This window comes from Calonectris borealis, chromosome 19 (genome assembly GCF_964195595.1).
Source record: "Calonectris borealis chromosome 19, bCalBor7.hap1.2, whole genome shotgun sequence".
Taxonomy (NCBI): Eukaryota; Metazoa; Chordata; class Aves; order Procellariiformes; family Procellariidae; genus Calonectris; species Calonectris borealis.
Genome location: NC_134330.1, coordinates 4,785,484 through 4,807,045, shown reverse-complemented (window position 1 = coordinate 4,807,045; position 21,562 = coordinate 4,785,484). Strand labels below are relative to the sequence as shown.

Below are 21,562 nucleotides of genomic sequence, written 5' to 3'. Positions count from 1 at the left end.
AAATGTTTCTCTTACACTGAGTAAACTCCAGAATTCACAGTTACTCTTACTGAGGCTAAAGGCTTAACAAGATCCCAAATTTGACATTTATTTAGATAACAGATGAACTTTGCACAAAGTAAGAGATAGTGGTTATAGAGAATATATGTTTCAAAGGTCAGATGTATAATAATGTATAACAATAATAATCTTGAAATCAGAAAGTTTTTGTTCTTGACTTTGACAGCAACAACAGGAGGAAAGAAATCTGGTGCTGCAAATCCATCTGGCTGGATTTACAAAGAGAATCAGAAAAATATCTGAGAAAGAAAATAGGCAGATGTTCCTAAACTACGGATAGGAGCCCTGGAAAGAGAGGAAAGAATAGGAGGAACTTTGGCATCCCCTTGAAAAGTGGCTGGACAGAAAGGAACTAAGGATAAGAAAATTAGTCTTATAGACAGCTGGCCCAATATTTCAAGTGCTGGACCTGTGCAGCTGTGTTGGGCAAGAAAAGGTAAATTGTTTTACCTTCTTTCCTTGTTATGTATCACTAAAGCACTTAGACTTAACAGCCTTTGCTGTGCAAGTACAGCGTGCATATACAGGTATCCTTAAGCCAACAAGGTTTTTAACCATGGGTTTCAGTTTGAGCATGTGCACTGTTTCTGTGGTTGCATTTGAAGTACAGTTGTGCTAAAGCGCTTCTGTGAAATTGGGCCAGAGTGCGCAGCCTTTGCCAGGGAAAGCCCGTCATGCTTGGCCTGTGACGCATCCAAAGACTGTGGTCAGAGAACATTCATATGAGTCATTGAAGTTGAAAAGTGGTACGCTGGAGGGGTCAGTTGCAAATTATTAGGAAAATTGGAAATCAAAGACATAGAAAATTGAGCCAGCCTTTGAAAGATAATTTTCATCAATACTTATAATTTTTCTGCATTTAGTAAGATACTGAAACATTCACTATTCTTAAAGAGAAGCAATTAGTATATTTACATACAGACTGCCCTTCACTGCTAACACTGTTAGATGAAGCTTTGAGTTGTTTGATGTCAGTTTTTTTACTGGGGTCAGGATCTCTCATAAGGTACTACAGCAATATATTTCAACAAAATCTTCAAGCATCCAGCTGCTTTATATGAAATAGTAGCACCATCTAGAGGACTAGTAATTCTTGTTTCTTTTGTTAACATCATTCAGGACAAACGTAATTTTATTTTCATAGAGTTTGTAGGATATAAACAGAGAAACTTGCCAAAGGATTTGAAAGAATTGCTTGAAAAAAAATTGGAATTTAAACCCAACAAGCTTTGTCTGTAGTGGACAGGGAAAACACAAAAGATGTTTAAAGTAGGCATGTTCAATTTCATACCATTACAAAGGTGTATCTCTAAGCACTTGGTAGCAGTCTTTATAGGTTCCACTCAAGACTTCATTATGCTCCATGCTGAACTTAGCAAGAGGCAGTCCACATGTAAAATAAGTACAGCTAAGTAGACAAGCCAGGCTGAGACAGTGAAATAATTTATTATTAAAACTATTAAGAATAAATGTAGAAAGGGGCTGACCAGAAAAACATAGTTGATTGTCTCCATGCCTTTGTGTGCCAGGCAAATTTATGCTTGAAAGCACACCAGGATCGTGATGAGCTGGAAAGCATTCATGAAATTTGTGTTCCCTGTGAGGAATCCATTTCTCATAATTATCAGCCTGGGTAGAGACCTAATCCGTTGCTTAAATTCCGCCTTGATTTACATCAAGTGCCTATCCAGAAGGATTGATCAGCTGCCCTAGGTAACCTGAACAGAATATAGACCTCTGCCTTCCTGTCCCTTTCTGCTCCAACAAGATTACAAAGACTGCAAGGGACTTCTTAATAAAAAACTGAAATGCTAGAATTCAGAATGAAAACATTACACCAGTATAGTGCTGTGGTTAAAAATGTAAATGCCCTATATTTGTGGGATAGGGTGGTGCTGGTGGGTTTTTCGGTTGCATTTTTTAAATCCCCTAGTCTTCTCTGGGAAGCAAACAAAATTATCCCAGCTGTATCATCACTCAGTTACTGCAATGGGCAGAAATTTGTTTCCACAGATGGGGAGGTATGGCTTGGCAGTGACTCCAACCCGGTGTCGCACACATTTATTCAGACTCAGCCGGCCAGGGTTCTGTTTGGCACAGTTTACTTCCTTCATCTTCATTCCACCTAGGTGCATAGAATTGCGTTTGGAAATCAAGGTGTGTCTCTCTTTGGGCAGACTGGGTGGGATGCCTACGGGGGACATACTTGTTCTGAACGGACAGAGAGCACAAAGACTCACTCTCGCAGTGGAGGGCTGCAACTAACCCCCAGGGAAGAGAGGTGGCTTGTCAGGAAGTATTTGTGCTTTAAGAATAGCTTTGCTAGGACCAGCACCTTTCTATTCCTACTGCTAGACACCTCCACTGGATAAGGAGGAGCATGGCTTTTCAATAAATTATCTTTACTTGGGTTGTTTTGTGGAAGTTCTGCTCACCTTGGCAGACAGATTTTGCATGGTCTTGCAGAATCCATGTCTTGAGCACTTGGGGGGTTTTTTAGTTTGAAGTTTGCATAACTATTTCACACTGAACATGGTTAGAAACAGCACATGATTCCCATGCTATTCCTTGAGGCTTGCAGGTGGTAAAAATCAGTCCTCTCACAGTTATTAGTGACATTAATTTGTGTCCACACTAAGTGCTTAATATGAGATGATCAGGTTCAACAACTGTATATATCCACCAGCTCCCAATAACCTCACTGGCTTAAAAGCAAAAGAAATGAAGGGTGTTGATGAGCTCACCTCCTGTCTGTGGGTGACAGCTGTAATTAACAGTGACTGCAAATTTGTGTGGGATGGGAGGTAGCAAGAACAGGTGAGCTGGACGAAGGTGAGTTGGGCTACATTTCACTGGGAGTTTAAAATGGGCTGATGAATGGGTGGAAAAGCAATAAACATGATCTCAGTATTTTACAGCATTGCCATACCTGAGATGCAACTTGTCTAGTCATCCAAGTAAACTGAACTGTTGTGTCTTTCAAACTCCAATAATTTCTCAATTACTTGAGAAAAATGTACATCCTACCTGAAAAACTTGGAGCCACACAGCCTGTTGTTTGTGTGCAGTCATTGTGTCCTCTGCAACAGCTGGCATTGGAGTCTGAATATCCCTTGTCCTAATTAAACATTAATGTTAATCCCTTCTCAGGCAGCACATTGGTAGTTTTTAGTGGGGTCCATGGAAGACACCAGGGCCCACAAGAGGCCCCCCAAGCCATGTGCAGGGATGCTGCCTAGTCCCTCTGGGGTACCCCATAACTGACTTGCCCCAGGAAAGCCCCTCTTCCTCTGATGCCGCTGTCTTGCTTTGCTGCCTCTGATCAAATTCATTATGCAGAATCATATTTATCTTTGCCAAATGCCAGCTAATCCTGTCACTCTTCTATGGCGTCTGTATCACACTAGCACATTACTCAGTCATGCATCTTTGCTGGAGTCCTCAATACTCAAAAATCCACAAGATGTGTGCCCAGCAAGTGCTGCTGTGTTACCAAACACAGGAGATCTTGCCAACACCACAGCCTTAAGGGATAAAGCCAGTGGACTCAGGTTCTGATGCTTGAAGTTTTCAGAACCCCATCAATAGGAATTTTGTACAGTGTTTTTGAACAAACTGTCTTGCTAAATCTTCCAAACTCAAAAAAATCCATGTCCATTAAAAATCCCAGATAAGCTGATGTTCAGAGCAACCCACTGTCAGCCAGTGTCTTGGATATTTAACACCAGCTTGCATGTGTTGATGCATTCGAGAGAATCCTCTTGCGGTGAAGGATACTTCTTACAAGTCTTTCTTGCTCCATTAGGCAACAGGCATGGATTTACTAGGGAGGAAGAGGTCTTAATTGATGCTGCCAGATGCAGCATAGACGTCCTGGTCTTCTTGATGTGGTTATAGGGCTCTGAAGTGCTTTCCATCACCCACACCATGCAGACTGGGATTACTTCTGACTCTGGAATAGTTTCCACAGAGAAAATATGGACCCAATTTCTCCTACATCATAAGTTAAACTGTACAAAGCACTTCAAAATACATGGTGGAGAGTACCCTATTTCTCTGGGAAGGAGAGGAAATCAACCAAATGACCTCACGGGACTTTTCTCTTTCTGGTGTGTTTGTGATACTGTGGCAGAGCTACATCACTATTAGTAACACTTCCTGTTTCACTATGCAGGCAATGAATAGACATGAGGAGACATGAACATTTACAGAATCACTGAGGTTTTCAGACTTCATCATCATCCAGAACAGTACTTCTCGGTCATTGTTATAATCAGCCTTTAAAATTGACATTTTAGTCAGCAGAATGTTGATATGAAAACTCATGTCACCTGGAATTGCTATGTCAGCTGGCTGCTCTACAGCCAGCGAGAGCAACTCCCAATTACAGGAACTGGAAGGAAGTATCCTACTCACTTGGCCAGTAAGAGCAGTTTTAAGCCATGTCACTAAGTCAAAGTCATTTGTTTCCAAGCTGACATAGTAGGTTTAGCTCAGACAGTTCCTCTTATTCCAAATGAGAATATGGATAATGAACCACCTAGAGAAAAGGAATCGTGTCCTCAGTTCCTGTTAGTCAGAGGGGGAAAGCCAAGAGTGTTTAATTGGCATAGAGGAAGACAGAAGGAAGACAATGTCCCTCATTAGCAGAAAGATATAGAAAAGTGGAGTTTAGGGCTGGAAATAGGTAGAGGGTTCTCGAGAGACTGATTTGCAAGGACAAATGGAAACAGTTAGCTATATCTTAGCTAAGCACTGAATAACAGAAAATTGAAGCATTGACAAAGAGAGGAGATGATTTGCATAATAAAAGGGGTTTTAATCAGAATAATGGGTTGAAATTGAGACAAGGAAAATGTATCCTGAAAAGATAATCTTTCTGTGGGGCACATATAATGTGCCCAAAGAACTGCCTTTGGAAATACTGGAAGATTCATTCGGCCCACGTAAGCAAATAGATCCAGTGCCATCCTGACGGCAGTAACATGGGACCTGCAGGTTTTAGCTCTCTTATTTTGGGGAACCAAAGTATCTGAGGGTTTATTTCAACTGGTAGATATTCACCTTCAATTCTGCTTCCCTTATTTCCCAGAAATAGCTTGACAGAAAGTGGAAGGGGCCTGCAGGGACTTTATTTTGTTATAGTTAGTGAGCATCTCATATGCTGCTACAGTTGATGCAAAGTTTAGCTCTCAGTGTAAGACCTGATAGTGGTGAATTTCTGTTCCCCTCATATTTTTTACAGGTCTAACCAGATCTTTGGAGGGGGAAGGGGAAAGAACTATTCCCCAGATTTAGATGGATGAGAAAGATAAAAATCTTTTCCTTTTAAAAAGGGAGGTTTGATGTTCTTAAAATCAAATGACTGAACTATTAGCTCAACCTGAAATTATTATAACATTAAGGTTCCTTGCCAGTTTTGGTGATCACCCTCCAAAAACTACTTGAGTCAAACAGTGGCAGTACAGACTTGAGCAAAAAAATGTAGCATATAGGTGGGGCACGTTTTCTTCATGGTGTATTCCTTGAGGCATTTTCATATTGCTTAATTCCCCTGCACTGCTAAGCGTTACCAGAAACTATGCACCACAACTGAAGATTTACCGAGGGTACAAACTCACGCTGAAATAGTTGGAGAACAGCCCTGACCTAGTTGGGACTGTGAGGCTCAGAACAGCCAAGTGAAGTTTGTGCTTTGAAAGACCTCAGTGAAGTGTTATATGTTGTTTAACGCAGGAGACTTGGCACCCTCCTGGGTGACTGCAAAGTGAGAACCAATAGAAGTAAAAAGTGCCTATCTCATGGTCTTAAAACTGGTTTTATTTTTTCCTCAAATAGAAACCTCAAAAGTTTGCATACCCATGTGAGCCTCCCCCACTGACTGTGCGTAGCCTGTGACCTACAGCACCAGCAGACGGCACATGCACACAGGACAGGGAGAAGACGTGCCCAACACCCCACACATCGATGGAGTGATGACTGGCAAAGGTCTTTGTAGGTTTGCACTGTTACTTTTTGCCTTGAGAGTGGCAGGGGACACCAACAGCACAGATACAGGAAAAGACACAGGAAGAGAGTGACATAGTCTCTTGTTATTATCTTGTGCTTATGCAGTCCCCTGTAACTTTGCCAAGAGAAGAGATAACGATGACCTGAAGTCACATACTGATGCCATTTACATGAAGTTGATTTTTACTGCATTGATTTCAACTCACTCATGACTGAGCCCATCCCTGCATAGTGAAGTGGCCACAGGTGCAGGAATTAGAGAGATTCTGGTGGGAGTGAGTGCACTATCAGGTGGAGAAGGAGTATAATAAGGGAGGAAGGAAGGTTGCTTTGTTTCTTTGGCAAGGGGGAAGTGGGTAGAAGCTGCAATGTAGGATCCGGCTTATCTCTGTTCTTTTGTTCTCTTAGTGTATATATTAGAGTAGCCTCTGTGAGCTCTAGCCATGGTTCAGCAGGGCACTGCTATGCTAGGTGCTACTCAAATGCAGCATATAAATGTTCATGTTCCCAAGCTTAGCTATAGAAAGGAAGACAACAGCAGAGACAGACTGAGGAGTGTCATGAGCAGTGTTACTCATTGTAATAGGCAGGAGTCTCAGGGCATCAGCACTGCAGCTGGAGAAAGCTGCTTGAATTGGGTCCAGAAAATGTAGTTTGGGGGAATAGGAAATAATTAGGGTGCCTGGCTGTTGGGTAATTTTGGCAATCCCAACAATACTGCTATTCCTTCAGTGCACCAGGCTCATCTCCCTTTGTTTTTTTTTCCTGAGCAAAAGAATAAGCTGCATAGCGACATGGTTGTAGGGAATATACTTGTGATGGAGGCTCCAGTAATTCTTCTCTATCCTTCTGTGAATGGGACTGTTCTTTTATGGGAGGAATCTCTGGGGAATACAATCTCCAGGCATGTATGTTATGCAAATGTGCATAACAATATTGCTAAAGAGGCTGACTTGTCCCTGCAGACTGGACTGTACCAACTGGTAAGTGATATCCCAGTATTTTCCTGGAATGATTTTCCACAAGGCTGTCTCCTGTTAGGTGATAGTCAAACACTTACAGGCTAATTAATTTCTCTGTTGCTCAACTGCACAAAAAAATCTCTTATCTCACAGTTTATGAGCATAATATCTAAATATTTGCAGGTGCTATTCAGTGGTCTGGAGCAGTGTGAAAAACTCTTCATACATGTGTATAGCAGCACACATATATGATCCTAGAACAAGTTTAACTTTGAGCAGAGGAATGAGGAGAGCATGGTATCAGAGATAACGTTGCTGAAGCTATGTGCTTAAAGAGCAGTCAGGAGTATGCTATTTTAATTCTGCAAGCTGCAGTCTCTGAATCTGGAAATGTTTGTTACTAGTTGGGGTACAGCACAGTGTGCATGTCCAAAAGTGCTAGCATAGTAAAAACAAACTCAGTAAAGACTTTTGCTGATCTTCAAAGTCCCTTATTTTTCACCTCTCATGGTAAGAATAACTAAATAAGTAGTGAGAAATAGAAAATGTTGTTTCAATATAATCTATAAAACAAGGAACGATTTGGTGAAAAGTCAAGTATAATTATTAAAAAGCCTAAATCATTTACAGAACTGATTAAATATATCTCTAACATGGGGAAATGCTGACATGCATATTAAAGGAATATTCTTCATCTGGGATGATACTTTGCTTTTCTGTTTTCGCAATATTTCAATACAACCTTTAAAAAGCAATGTGCATCTCTTTGAATTCAGATAGAATGCTATGTGATTACAGACTTCCATTCTTTTGTAGGGGCGAATGAGAGACGGTAGCACTGACCTATTAAGCAATAGCTGTTGCATTATTTTTCCCTTATAAAGTTTGTGTAAAATGCCCGGTGAAGGCAAGTGCTAAGGATCAAGGTCAATCTATTGATTTAAGATGGAATGACATATATCTTTTTTCTGATACAGTATTTTTGGGGACATAAAAAAGATCTGTTGCAAGGGAGACAACTGACGGCTTATCATAACTGACTGAAGAGAAATCAATAACACGAAACCTCTCAATGCTGGGGACTGAATATGTACCAAGAAAATCTGACTCCTAAAATCAAGAGTTCAATATTAGCAAGCAAGCCAGTAAGATCAGGAGAGCTTTGCCTTGCTACAGTATCCCCCCCTGTGGCACAGCTACAGCGTTTACACTCTCTTAAAACATAAGATTGGCAGCAAAGCACCCTTTCTGAGCTCTAGTTGGGGTGGCACTGTGACTATACTGTTGTGATTTTCCTATTCTCTCCTACTTCTTTCCTTCTCTCTATCTGGCTAAAAGTTAGCTGGAAAAACTATGGGAAAATGATAGTATCTTATCCATCTTATCATACCTTATAGAAGTACATCTTCTTGTGGTTTTTCAACATAAACTATACTACTAGCATTAAATGCATACACATTCTTTTGAAACCGTAGTCTCTGTGGGATATCTTGTGGATTCTTCCCACAGCAGATCAACAACTCTGAATCTTTTTCCACAGAAACAAAGAGAATTTAAATGCACTTTTTCCACAGTGAAAAATGAAAGACACTTGTGAATCAATTAAACACTATGCTCAGGGGAATTGGGCTGCTACTGGTAGTTGGCATGCACAGTGTTTTAATACTTAAGCTGTAGATTATTTTTAAGGAGCTTGGGGAATGGAATGCTGACAATAAGTAATTTACAATTATCCTCACTGTTACCTGTTAATGTTAAAAATGCTTTTTAGACAATGACTTTTCCCCTTAGTGACTCCCTGTTGGAGTACTGAAAATCATAGAATTAAATATAAAATCTGAATAACTTTTAATGCAAGTTTGATTGGGATCATGTCGCGTATCAGCAGAACAGAAAATACAGCTCTGACTCACTGATGTCAGATAGCAGATCTCCAAATGCTCAATCCCTCCCATCTGGGGTTTCCTTCATCTTGTTCATTTTATTTTCTAGTGAGTCTAGCACTTGCCTGAAAAACAAAATAATGAATGCTAATGCTAAGGGCTTCTGCTGCTTATGCATACCGTGCAGACTATGCAAAGCTAATGTTTTCAAGTAATTTTTCATAGGAGATGCATGCCTATTTATTTATGTTCTTGATCTTTATGGCATCTCTGTTAGTAGTAACTGAAGCAGCTGGTAACTGTCGTAAAACTCTAAAATGGTCTGCACAGCCAGGATACAGCCTATTGCAAAACCCTCCATGGCTTCTGAAAAATGCTAGCCTTGTCAGAAATCTCAGGGTGGAGCAGGTCTGGGAACATAAAGGTTAAGCAGGTTAATGATTAAAACTATAAGAAAATGTTCGCACAGATGTGACTTACTGTAGTTCTGCCTCTCATTTCCTGACTCTGAAGTCTGCCCTTAAAAATAGCTCAGTTCAGGCTCACAACACCTATGTGTAGTGCGTGATGTTCTTATCTGTTTTCAGGAAGATTAGCTAGAAACAGTCTGGGCTCACGTTTCCTAAATCTGACAATTGCACAGAAAAGGCCACACTTAGGTTTAGCAAGTCAAGGCTGCCCTCATAATGGAACAAGAAGCTGTTAACAGAGAACAGGCAGGATGAAGTGTAATTCTTGTGCATGTGAACAATCTTCTACACCTTTTCATAGGCAGGTTTGAAACGGGGCTCTGACTCTCTTGCTGTAGCTTGTCCCAGTTTTTCTTTTTGGATAACTGCCACTGCATTATAAATAGACCACACCGGTAGGTCCTATATTCTGCTAAACCACACAGATCTGGGTGCTTTCAGATATGGCTGCTTTCTGAGTTCAAAGTACTGCTTGCTGCCAAACTCATTTTCTTTCCTTAGCAAAAGACTTTCTTAAGTGGTCTTTTACTGTGGTTTATATGAGAGTTAAAGCAAGAGCCCTCAAATGCACCTTCACCCAGATTTAATCTAACTTTGCCTATTTTCACATTTCCATCGTCAGAATGACTTCAATTAAACAGCCTCTCGCTGTTTGTGTTGAGAACTAAGCTGATGTTCTCCCAGGCAAGATTAAATGCTAGTATTCAGTCCTTATTCCAGGTAGTTAGACCAGCAGCTAAGAGACCATCAAAGCAGCTGACTCTAGATTGTAGCATATTAGCTTAGGCACATCATTTGTCAAGGTGTGAACAACCTTTCCTGGTACAGGGTTTGGAATATATCATCATAAATTTGTGTCAGGCAAAGCTGGATGTGCGCTCAGCACATCCAACCAAAGGCCTCCTAATGCTAAATCAAACTGGCCTAGGCACGGCCTGTTTCACCAGCTCCTGGGAAGCTGATTCATTACCAAAAACAGTGTAGTGCTCCTGGTATTTCACGCAGTAGATTTAAGGCAAATGTAATACCCAGCAGTCCTGTTTTTAAAGATATCTACTTGATGAACAGGAGGCGTTTACCTGCAGTTTGTAGATATATTTTAAAGCCATATTCTTCAGATTAAAATGTCTGGTTCTAGGTCTTAGTATCTTAAGATATTTCATGGTTTTATTTCCAAATTTTCTATCTACCTGCTATCAAAAAAACCCCAAACTTGACTCTTTCTTCCCTTGTCTACAGCTGGAGAAAGATTTCTGTTTTGCTGGCCTGCATAGTTCCCCTTAAATGCCCATCTGTTAATCAAGTAAAGGAAAGACCAGCAGCTGTAAGTACATCTCTTAGGCCTCACAGCAGAGACGTACTATTTCTGGTGATAATGGAAAGATTCTATAAGGAGAGCAGAAGAACTTATGGTCACTCTTCTGGCATGTCCCAAAACAGAAGTCTGCATTAACCATTGCTCAACAGCTCGAAACTAGCAAAGCTGAAAAATGCCATACCCTGTAGTTGGCACAGCAAGAAGTAACACCAGTAATGTTTATGCGAAACATGCCTGTTTGTGTTCGTGCAGACCCTAAGGGTACACCTTCATCATAAACTATTGTAGATAGGGAAAGATCTAAACATGCCCACCGTGTTTTCACGGACATTATCACTGTGAAAGTGTAAGATTTTCTAAGGCCATTTCTACTTTTCAAAGTAATAGCAGAAATTTTTGCTTTCTGCAGCACTTAGCATGACTGTTTTCTCATTTTTGCTTTGTGCTTTCTGAATAGTTCCATAATATATAATAAACTAAGCATGACATAAAGGGATGTCACTTACAACCCAAATGCATGTGCATAACCATTTTCTTTTGAAAACAGTATGTAAACTGCAGAGCAGTGATCGTTTTAGATATTCTACTGCTGCCATTAAGTCATCTGTGAGCGACTCAGCTTTAGTAATATTTCAGTATATAATTATTGCGTGTATGTGTGTCATCCCACTTTGGCAGCTATGAAGTAGAGTTTGTTGTCTAGCAAGTTTCCCTAATTTCAGATGTAGCAAACCCTGTAAGGCTGCAGTACTCCAGCTCTGTCCTCACCTGTGCCTTCCAACAGCTGAGCAAACCGGATGATTGAAGAAGGGTGGTTTTGTGTTTTTAGGATAGTTTTGAGCTTGAATATAGTTTTACTTATTTGGCAGACTAGCTTCTTTGGATGTTGTCGCAGCGTCAGCGGGCCCCTACTTTGAACTTTGTTCGTACAATTCTGAGGCGCCTTGTCTATACCGAAATGCAAGTTTCATAAGCAGGGTAAGTTCTCTGGGAGCTTCTGTGGGTGTTCGGTGTAGGTGTGATGCTTTTGTAGAGAGTGAATTTCAAGAGACAAAGACTAAACCTATCTTTCAGCTGGAGAATGCCTTTCTGTTGTGCTTGTTTCTGTTTTTCTAATTTATAAATCTGTCTTTCGCCTGAGCCATGCCATGCTGACTCCTTGGGCATTCAGAAGTGAAGAAAGATAGACCTAATTTTGTTTGTGTTTGTCAGCCTGATGTGCTGTTACACTTCCTAATTTCTGTGCCAAGGGGATCCAAAATACACTATCATACAAGCTAAATTTAAATAATATTTTCATCTTCCACTGAAAGTTTCAGTTACTGTAGTGACTGTCAAAAGTAAAATACCTAGCCTAGTAGAATAATTTTTATTTCAACTCAGTTGTTGTGGTAAAATTTGTTCTTTTTATTTAATTCAGAGATAGGCAGGTAAATAATTGTAAAGTATTTTCCTCAGGGGAAAACATTGCTTTTCAGAGTCTTTTAAAATTTCTGTTAGGAAAAACCTTCATAGGAAAGAACAAATTTCTCACCGAAAATTACTTTTTGATAGCACCTGATGTCTACAAATGTCCCTCAAAAGTTTGAAAATCTTACAGAAAGATGAAGCTCTTTCTATCGAGTGTACCTTTCTGCTGATAGGATTCATATACCATAAATAATGCACAAAAGTCAAAATGAAGTTTTATCATCTTTCCCCTCGGGGAGGGGATTTCTTTTTTATGAGCTAGTAAGAATTAGGTTGTAGGTGCTGGAAAGCGTCATGGTCTGTGCTGTGGATGTTCGAAGGATCCTGTAAATGAATCAGGTCTTGGTAGTCACTTCCACTCCTCTGCCCCTAAGGAAGAAGAGAAGACTTTTGTCGCATGATATCACAGCTGAGTGTTTCTTTTGATTTGTAGGATTCTCTCTTTAGCCACTTTGTTTATACCATTATTGAGCTATAGCGATATATATGTATGATTTTTCTTGTTCTCAGATAGAGATGAGTCTGTGATAGTGTGTAAAGTGCCACTTACTGTAGGAGTGGCAGAGTCCCATTCACCATTACAAATAAATGCCCTTTTCTTAAAGGGCATAAATCCCCAGCACACTGGAGGTGAGATACTAAGTCCTCAATGTCCTCAGAATCCCCTTCAGAGTAATTCTTAATACTATAAATCAACGCAGTGTTTTTGTCTCACTGCCCACTTCAAATAAGCCACTTCTCTGGTGGCCTGTAAGTAACAATTAACTAGATAATGAGAGTAGAAAATAGTTACAACAAAAGAAGACACTCCATATCAGATTATGTAAGCTACACTACTTATGATTTGACATTCTTCAGACTGTTGCACTATTTTTCTCTATATGTCATAGATTACAGAAAATGATAGTGCACAGGAAGGTGGTGATGAAAGCAGTTGGTCATTAAACTAACAAGTCAGAGTAAGGAAAGAAGCTGATAAGCATAAAAAAGCGCCATTAGCTCCCATGAGATTTGCATGGATATAGTTAAAACAAGAAGTGAGCTCCGTAGGCCATATTGTCAAAAGCCCTAGCTTAGTTTTCATCTAAGCATGCAATTAATCATGATTAAAAATGAGAAACAGACGCTACCTCAGCACTGTAGCAAGGTATTTCTACCATTGTGCCTGCAGTTATTTACTTGTGCAGACTCTGAGATCTCATTTAAAATTGTCTTTGTAGCTGAGACTACACAGTCAAATCTTCTACGTGCTCTTGAAAGCTGTAGTCCATGTATACAAAAGTGAATCTTTCCTCTTTTTCCTTCCCAAATTGTTTCCTTAAATCACTGATGGTTCAGTAGTCCTTCATCATCCAATACAACTTCAATGCTATCTTTGACTATTTTCACCTCTTCTAAATGGTGTAGCCTGCTCTCAAGTCATTGCTAAAATCTCTGTGGTGAAAACTGGCTGCAGATGGGGCTTTGACTTGCTCCCCCCGCAGACGGCCCACGCAGAAATGTGTTGCCATATCTGAGCAGCTCCAGCATTGCTCACAAATGAGAGGCTCTTCCCTGTGTCCATTGTGTGCTTTAGGGATTTTAACCTTGGTCTTTATTATTGCCAGCTCTTCCTGCCACTCTGTCTGACCCCTCCAACTTCACGCACCTACCAGCTGTGCCCCTCTCAACTTGGCAACTCCTTTTGCTGACACACTTTTTGACCTATTAGTCCTTTTCCAGCTATTCTCTTCTTTTAAAGTCACTTCTTTTGTGAAGCTATTTAACACCCATCTCCATCTTGTTCTAGTCCCCTTATATTTTGATTTATGTCAAGTATCACATTTGCTTCTTCCTCTGGATGGGAAATGTCTTTGCTCATAAACTGCTGTGTATTCTTAAAGTACTTGGTAAGAAGTAAATAGCAGAATTATTTATGAACTGAGCAAGACAAGAGTCATTTGTTTTAGCTGTGTTAAGATTAAATGTTTATCAGTGTATTCACTGATACAACATGTGTCTGAAGACTACATGAATTGCATTTTCAAAGGCATAGACAGAACCCTTTTTCCTACATCGAATATTTAATATTCAAGTTCATTTCTTCTGTGCACTTACTGCAGTGAAAGCTACAGTGTACTTTGTATGCAAGTGTACTAAGTAAATCATATTTGCCCTTTATAAATTATTTCTATGAAAGTTGTGATATGAATTCTTAAGTGCATCCAAACTAGGCTATTTCTGAGTTGCACTAGAGTGAACATGTCTGCCAATGCTAGAAAACACAATAAAAATTTATTTTCATGCTTGTTTTTTAAGCCAACATTTTCAAGGTAAGAAGTACTTTCCAATATTTCAGATTTCTCCTCTGTTTCATTTAGTGACAAGAAATTACAGCTGCACTTACATGTGCTTGGGCCTTGTAAATTCTCAGTTGTCTGTACTTGGGATTGAAAATTTCCCATACTTAAACATTTGCTGTTTATGCATTAATAGATTTTCATTCAAATATCAATGTATTTGATATGCCTGTCTCCTCTCTCATACCAGGTGTCGTGTCTTTTCAAACATGCTTCACAATCTGCTTTCTTCATCTTGATATTCCCATAATGAAGAAATTCTAGTGCTAAGGCACATTGACAACACTGTGACAGGAATAGAAAGTTTGTGTGTACGCTTGTCACATTAAGGAAAGTGGAAGTAGGAGAGGAAAAATGTGTAGTTAATTTTGTTCAAACTTGCAGGCAAGTGATTTTTATCATTTGTCCTTGGGTATGGAGGGCACTCCCCTGATTTCCTTGGGAATGGGTCTATGACCTTGTAAAACTTAACTATCTTTACATTCAGTCAATTTTAAAGTATCCTAAATTCACCTTCTTGCTTTCCAGTTATCCTTGGTGATTTAAAATTATGCCCTTGAGTATTATATTGAGAAATAGTTATTCATTATTACTTACAGAATTCATGTTGTGGGTGTTTATAAGAAGATAACATGCATCAAGATCCTTTTGTGTCATGTGGTGGTGCTTGTTCCCATCCAGTAAAGGCATGATTTTTTTATTTTTCCCTGAAGAAATGTTGAGAAGTGTCACCAGGACACAAAAGTCCTTGATCCAAGTCCTTGATTGTTTAGCTGAGCTCTCTGGGCATTGTATTCAGAGTTTGTCTGTTGCTTCTGCTATTCTAATGCAGTGAAAAGTTTCAGGGCTTTTTCTGCGTTCGCTACCCTTCTCGTCTGAAACCTTCCTTCACACATTTTATCCGTTGCACAGATCTTCCTGGAATTTACCATTCTTCTGAAGTTATCTTGGATAAGAGCAGACTACTTAGATTAACTGTAAATATGCACAAACTTTAGGGCTACTTAGAAAAGTCATTGTGCTGTTTGTTCCTCTAAGTAACATATACTGTCATTGTGATTGACAGACTCCCTTCAGTTTAATTTAGGCACATGCTTGAATTTATGGTTCTCCTGGATTTATGGTATCACTTTTAATCACACTTTTCTTAGAATGGGTTAGAGGGTTATGAATATAACCCTCCACTCTTGATACATAAAATGGTGTGTATGTGCTTGATAACTGAAAAATGAAAAACTTTGAAAAAATATCAAGATTTGTGTGCTTACATGTGAAAAGACTGTAAATAGGCAATTTAGTCACTATACTTTCTTCAGATGAACAGGAGTTAAGTAACTGTGAATCTATCTACTGCAGAAACATGATTAAAGATAACAACGAAATTATTCCACTAATGGGCAAGAAAACAAATCCGTCTGGTATTCCCCCTTCAAACCAACAAGAGAAAAAGCCGACTGAAAGTACTCCCACAAAGAAAAGGTAGGACTTTAGCTCAGTCTAAAACACTAAAACTCCCTGTTTTATCTCCGTTAGTAGATATTTGCACTGAAATATTACTAACATCTTTATTCACGCTGCATATATGAATGAGAGAGACCTGATGAACACAAGGTGCCTTCAGAAAAACATAGCTCATGCAGTTTAGAAGTGGAAGAGTGTCGTGGTCAGGTAGACCTATGATGTGTTTATCCCAGTGGGACAAATATTTAACCCCTATCCTAGAGTCGTCAGACTCATGCACCAGTCTTTTCAGTTTGTGTCTCGTATCAGCTGGGCTTTCTGCATCCACTCCATATACCTGTATAAGCTTACCAGAATGTGGTCTAATGATGGTCAGTGTTTCAATAGGAGAAGGTAGCGGTCTTTTTAAAGAGATCACATGGCAGGGTACAGCAGTTTTATGTAAGAGATGCCTGCCTGAAAAAAGGAGCATTTCAAACTTAGCTTCACATGGGAATGTGACAGATTATGGAGTGGCAGAGGTGAATTAAAAAATGAGGGCTGGGAGAAAAGGAGATTTCAAAAATCCCATCACAAACAGAAACCTGAATTCACTCTATTTTTCATTATTCGAATTAACAAGACCTTCATTATTTTAGTTTATAAAATAAAATATTAATTTTCACAATTTATGCTACAGAATTAATATGAGGATTAAGGATTTGTATTTAATATGAATGGGGAAATATAAGCAGTAATTCATCCCTGATACTATGCTATTGAAGTCAACTAAGTTACTGTAGAGTGAGGATGAATTTTCATTCATAAACTTTTCACTCTGTGGCTAATGACTAGCTATTACAGCAATTTTTGAAACTCTGAAGGCCTAGGCAATTGTGGCTGTTCTGACATTTATAATTCTTAATAATCAGAGGAATCACTTTCCACAGATATGGTGTCATTAGTTATTTGAGACCCACTGTCTGGGTGGCCCAATTTGTCTTTCTGTCATTAAATTCAAAAAGAGAAGCTCTTTGGTTGTATAAGGGGCAGGTGAGGTGTCTGAACAGCTCACAATACACCTAGTACTTCAAAAAGGGGGCGATTCCATGAAAGATTGTGTTGTTATTACAAATACTGGCAAACACTACCCCATAATTACTTAAGCTCATATCTCCCATTCAGTTTTGTGGCATCAGTAACAGTAACCTTGGGGTTTTTCCCACCTCTCAACCAAGAGCTCAGGGCGTGGCTGACGACATTCCTTTAATATAAGGAACGAAGATCACGTGAATTTTAATGCAGAGGTTTAACATGTTCTATTAATTATATGTTTCTACGCTGCTGTACATCTGTTGGTTCAAAACGCTTCCTTCTACTGTGCCATTAAGCAGCTAGTGCTCCTTCATGGGTGGCATTTCTCACTTAACAAAATGTATTGGCAATAGGCACTTTCTGAAAAGACAATGACTTCCCCTTCTTGAAGGTCCTGGTACTTGGGTGGACTAACAGTATATAATTAAGCACAGGAAAACCGACAGGCAGCCTGGGAGGAGTTCTGCCGATGTTGTCAGAGACTGATTATGCTCGTGGGCAGTGTTCTTGAGTGTGCGCACCGTGGCCACGTAAGCACTTGGGTATTTGTTGGCAATTGTCTGCCTGCCTTGCATGATGGCTTTTGGTTTTTTTTTTTTTCCCCTCTCTGGTATCCCCAGATAACCCACATGCCAGAATAGGTTAGGTATGTCAGCCTCCAAAACAGGGCCCACTTCATAGCTGCTGTACATCTATTGGATGCCAAAACCTTCAGCATGAACACACTCTTGCTGAGCCAAGGGCAGGTGATATGGTACAGCAAAGCCTAGAATGTGGCACTTCTGGCTTTCTGCAGGTTCACTGTGACTTCCAACAGCTGTATGCTTGTTGAGACAGCTCCTGCACATCATAGTCAGGGAATGCAAAAAAGCAGGATGAACCCATGTTTTTCGCACTGCTTCTTAGCCTCTTTGCCAAGCCCAGACCCCAGTGAAACAACAGTGATTTACAGCAGCCGTGAATCTGGCGAGCGTGGTAGAAGTGATGGCAATGGTCCTGTTTCTGTCTAGGTTTTTCCTGTACTCTGAAAAGCATCCCTTGCCTAAGTAATTTCAGGGACACTGTCCTGCTAACAAGAAGTGGCATTTTACTTGCTGCCTGCTTAGAACACATTCACAGGTACATCTCAAATGTTAAAAGGTCATATATGTTTAAACAACCACATAGAGGGAATTAACACTTGGATTACTAAGCCATTGGAAAATGAGATTAACTGGGGCCATTAGATCATGCTATTTTTAGCAGATATCAACAGGTTGTTCAGTAGTGTCCTAATAACATACTGCATTTTAACATCAGTATGTATACTTTAATTCAACAGGATTCTTCGGGGAGATGCTGTCAAAAGAAAGAATAAGTGTCATATGGACTAAACCAATAAATATTAGTTGAATTAGAAACATGATCCAGATGACTACTGGATCATTTTAGAAATGTAAGACAGTTTCTGAACAATAGGCCATGTGGAGTCGCTACATCCACCACTGAAATTCCTGTGTCTTTGGTGAAATGTAGCAATGTTTTAATGAGATCTAGTAATACCAAGCCATTGATTTTTGACTCTCAACTCTGCAGGATTTTAAAGGGTGAAATCTTCCTATTCTTCTCATGTTCCCTTTTCTGTGTTGTTTCAAATTTCATTTCTTTTCCCTATAAATAGGGAAAAGAAATAGTTAAATGTCATGCACTGACTGTCAAGATTACACATTCAGTCCTGGATGGTGGAAATGCCTGATGTCATTTAACATGTGACCTTTCAAACTTTCTGACTTAATGATTATCACTGCTGGTGGGTTTGAAATGAACCATCCTTGATGGCTCCCGGCTGGAGAAATAGGGACTAGAATGCAGCAGATTAAAAAGCATGTGTGTGTGTGTGTATGCATACATGTATGGCTGTTCAGTGAATGTCTGGTGTTGCATTTAGCTATTTGCACAGAAGTTGGATGTAAGGCTGTTTTTAGGCTGCTGGGGTAGCTGCTTAGACATGTCAGGATCTGATGCCATGTGTCCTAAAAATCTCGGGATCTTTTGCCCATCTGCCAGCATGAAAGTGCTGGGCACAGTGTTGGAGGTTGGGGAAAGTAGATAAGCCTCTGTTCCAGCATCCTATTATGTTTAATGCCAGAAAATATAAACTGTCAACCTTGTCCTAGGTACATATGTGTAGTGCTTTGCTTATTTTATGGTTGAGCTTGCTTTTTTTACTAATGTTTTTTAAATGCATTCTGTTCAACAGTTCACACTTTTTTCTGGAGATTGATGGTTTTGAAAGCAATGCAACTCCAAATAATACGTCTCCCCCTGTGTTTTCAAAACCAATGGATTCAAATATTCGTCCATGGTAAGTTATAGATGCATATGCAATAGTCATACTGCAGATACATCTATTTTCTTTTCAGCAACTACTCCTTATTTCTCCTTAGACTTCAGAGCTAAAATTTCACATGGCTTTTCTTAGCTTTTGGCCACTTCAAAGACAGAACTCCACTGGAGGTTAGTTGTTGCTAGATGACTTATCTTTGAGTTTATCTACTGCTCTCATTTATACTAAATAAAACAGGCCTTAGATTTGAAAAAAATTAAAATCAGTACTGTCTTTTTTTATCTTAGCTTCTTATTTGTGATATGTTAGGACAAACTCCACACACCCATTTGTGTATTTTCTACTGTGTGAGGACCACAGCTTGATTTAGCAAACCCTATTCCCAGCTGTGTGCTGACATCTTCCCCTTATTGCTCGTTAACAGTCAAACAACATGAGGATGCTGAGTCTGAAATATTTAAAGGCAGCCACTTACGCTGAATGAATAGAGAAAAATTATGACTGGGAAGAATGCACTTAATTTTTAAAAATGTGTGGGGTACTAACAGCCAATAATTATGAATAAGGGAAATATGCATCAAATCTAGCATAAGCCCAGAATGGCCAAATGTTTTTGTGTCTGATGGATGTGTGGTCAGCTTTTTGGAATTAGCTGACAGTCTTATTTTGGTTTCAGAGGAGAGGTATCCAAATTTCTCCCTCTCATTCAGGGACAGACGTGCGCAAGACACACACATACGCTTTGTCACCAGATTCCTCACACTTTTCTGCAGAGAAGTGATGGACTGAATAAGAATGGACTCTGAGCTACCAGCTTTATTTCAAAGGGAAGGGAATATCTGCGGAGCAATGCCCAATCCTTGCATTACGGTCCATACATCTGTTTTGTCAATAACTAATAGTTCATGCTCCCTAAGTTATTAACCTCAGGTAGTTCATCAAATCTGAATACCTTATAGAGAATAAAAAGTAACAAAAATTATAATAAATGAATTTTTAAGTCAGATCTGCTTTTAGGAATGTCTGGAAATGATGTACAGCAATTACAAAATACCAATGCCATTTAAATCCTTTAAATTGATTACCTAAATATGTATTCAGGGCCCAGTCCTCAATTTCTTTTAGCTGAAGCTTCCATTCAAGTCAGCTGCAAAATGCTCTTGAATTGCCTACAGTGTACTGTGTAGTAAATCTTTAGGTAAATCACTTTCATTGTGTGCTTGCAACCCATGTACTGTTACTGATTTAGCACTTGTTTTGTGGCAGATGACAAATTAAGCATGTGAAAAGGAAGAATGTAAGCTTCAAGCACGATGCATAAAAAGCAGTGAACATTAAAAAAAATGAAAAAACTTCCCACAGTTTCAGGATCTGTAATGAAATAACATAGTAAAACACAAAACAGGTTGTTTTCCTAATGATTTTTTAAAACATAATAAAATCCTGTGGGTCTCTTCATTTTTACCACTCACTTTAAAATTCACAGGGGAGATAAAATGATAGAATTAAAAAGCACAATGTCAAATTAGACTAATTTCAGCTCTACTGTAGATACTGCTTCCTAGTATTGACTGACTCTTCGTGCAATTTGCTAAAATGTCTTCCAGAATCTTCCTGACTTACACTTATGCTTTTCTGTTTTCTGTAGTGCATCTGGAAATGGAGAAGATATGGATTCCCCACAGTCTCTTCAGGATGATGCGACTGAATATAGCCCTAATGTAGACAGTTGTTGGTGAGTGGAGACATGAAGTATTTCTTAATACATTTTCAATGGATTAAGTCTATGATAGGGTAGATATTACCTATTTTGCCTGCCATGTTTTAGAAATCAGTTCATATGAGTGCATGCATTTCTGATTCTTCAATAATTAAAATTTGAAATAAAAATCTCTAACCTCTGCTTTTCTCAAGTCTCATATTTAGCGTGAGGATTCTTCATGTATAATGTCTGTTTCCTAGATGACAACACAGGACCTATACACCATGCACAACTAGGCATCAGTTAGGAGTATTTATGATTGGGGAGGGAAATATGAAATCATTCTTATTCCAGAATAACGTATGATGAGGAAAGCTGTGTAAGAAGATGCGAGGTTAAAAATTATCTTCTGCTCTGAGTAGGATGGGCGCAGCTAGAGTGCAGCATCAGGGAACTTCAGGCACTGAAGTCAGCGAGTTGCGGACAGA

General features: G+C 39.4%; 1 protein-coding gene across 1 annotated transcript in view; it reads left to right on the top strand.

The window, feature by feature from the left end:
• The first annotated feature begins 348 nt into the window (after nt 1-348).
• TRPV3 (transient receptor potential cation channel subfamily V member 3) overlaps nt 349-21,562 on the top strand; it is a 31,697-nt gene continuing 10,483 nt past the window's right edge. The window contains exons 1-4 of the mRNA XM_075168567.1: nt 349-496; nt 15,868-15,990; nt 19,286-19,390; nt 21,021-21,107. Coding sequence (XP_075024668.1) covers nt 15,872-15,990; nt 19,286-19,390; nt 21,021-21,107 — 311 coding nt within the window. The 5' untranslated portion in view covers nt 349-496; nt 15,868-15,871. The remainder of the gene's footprint in view (nt 497-15,867; nt 15,991-19,285; nt 19,391-21,020; nt 21,108-21,562) is intronic.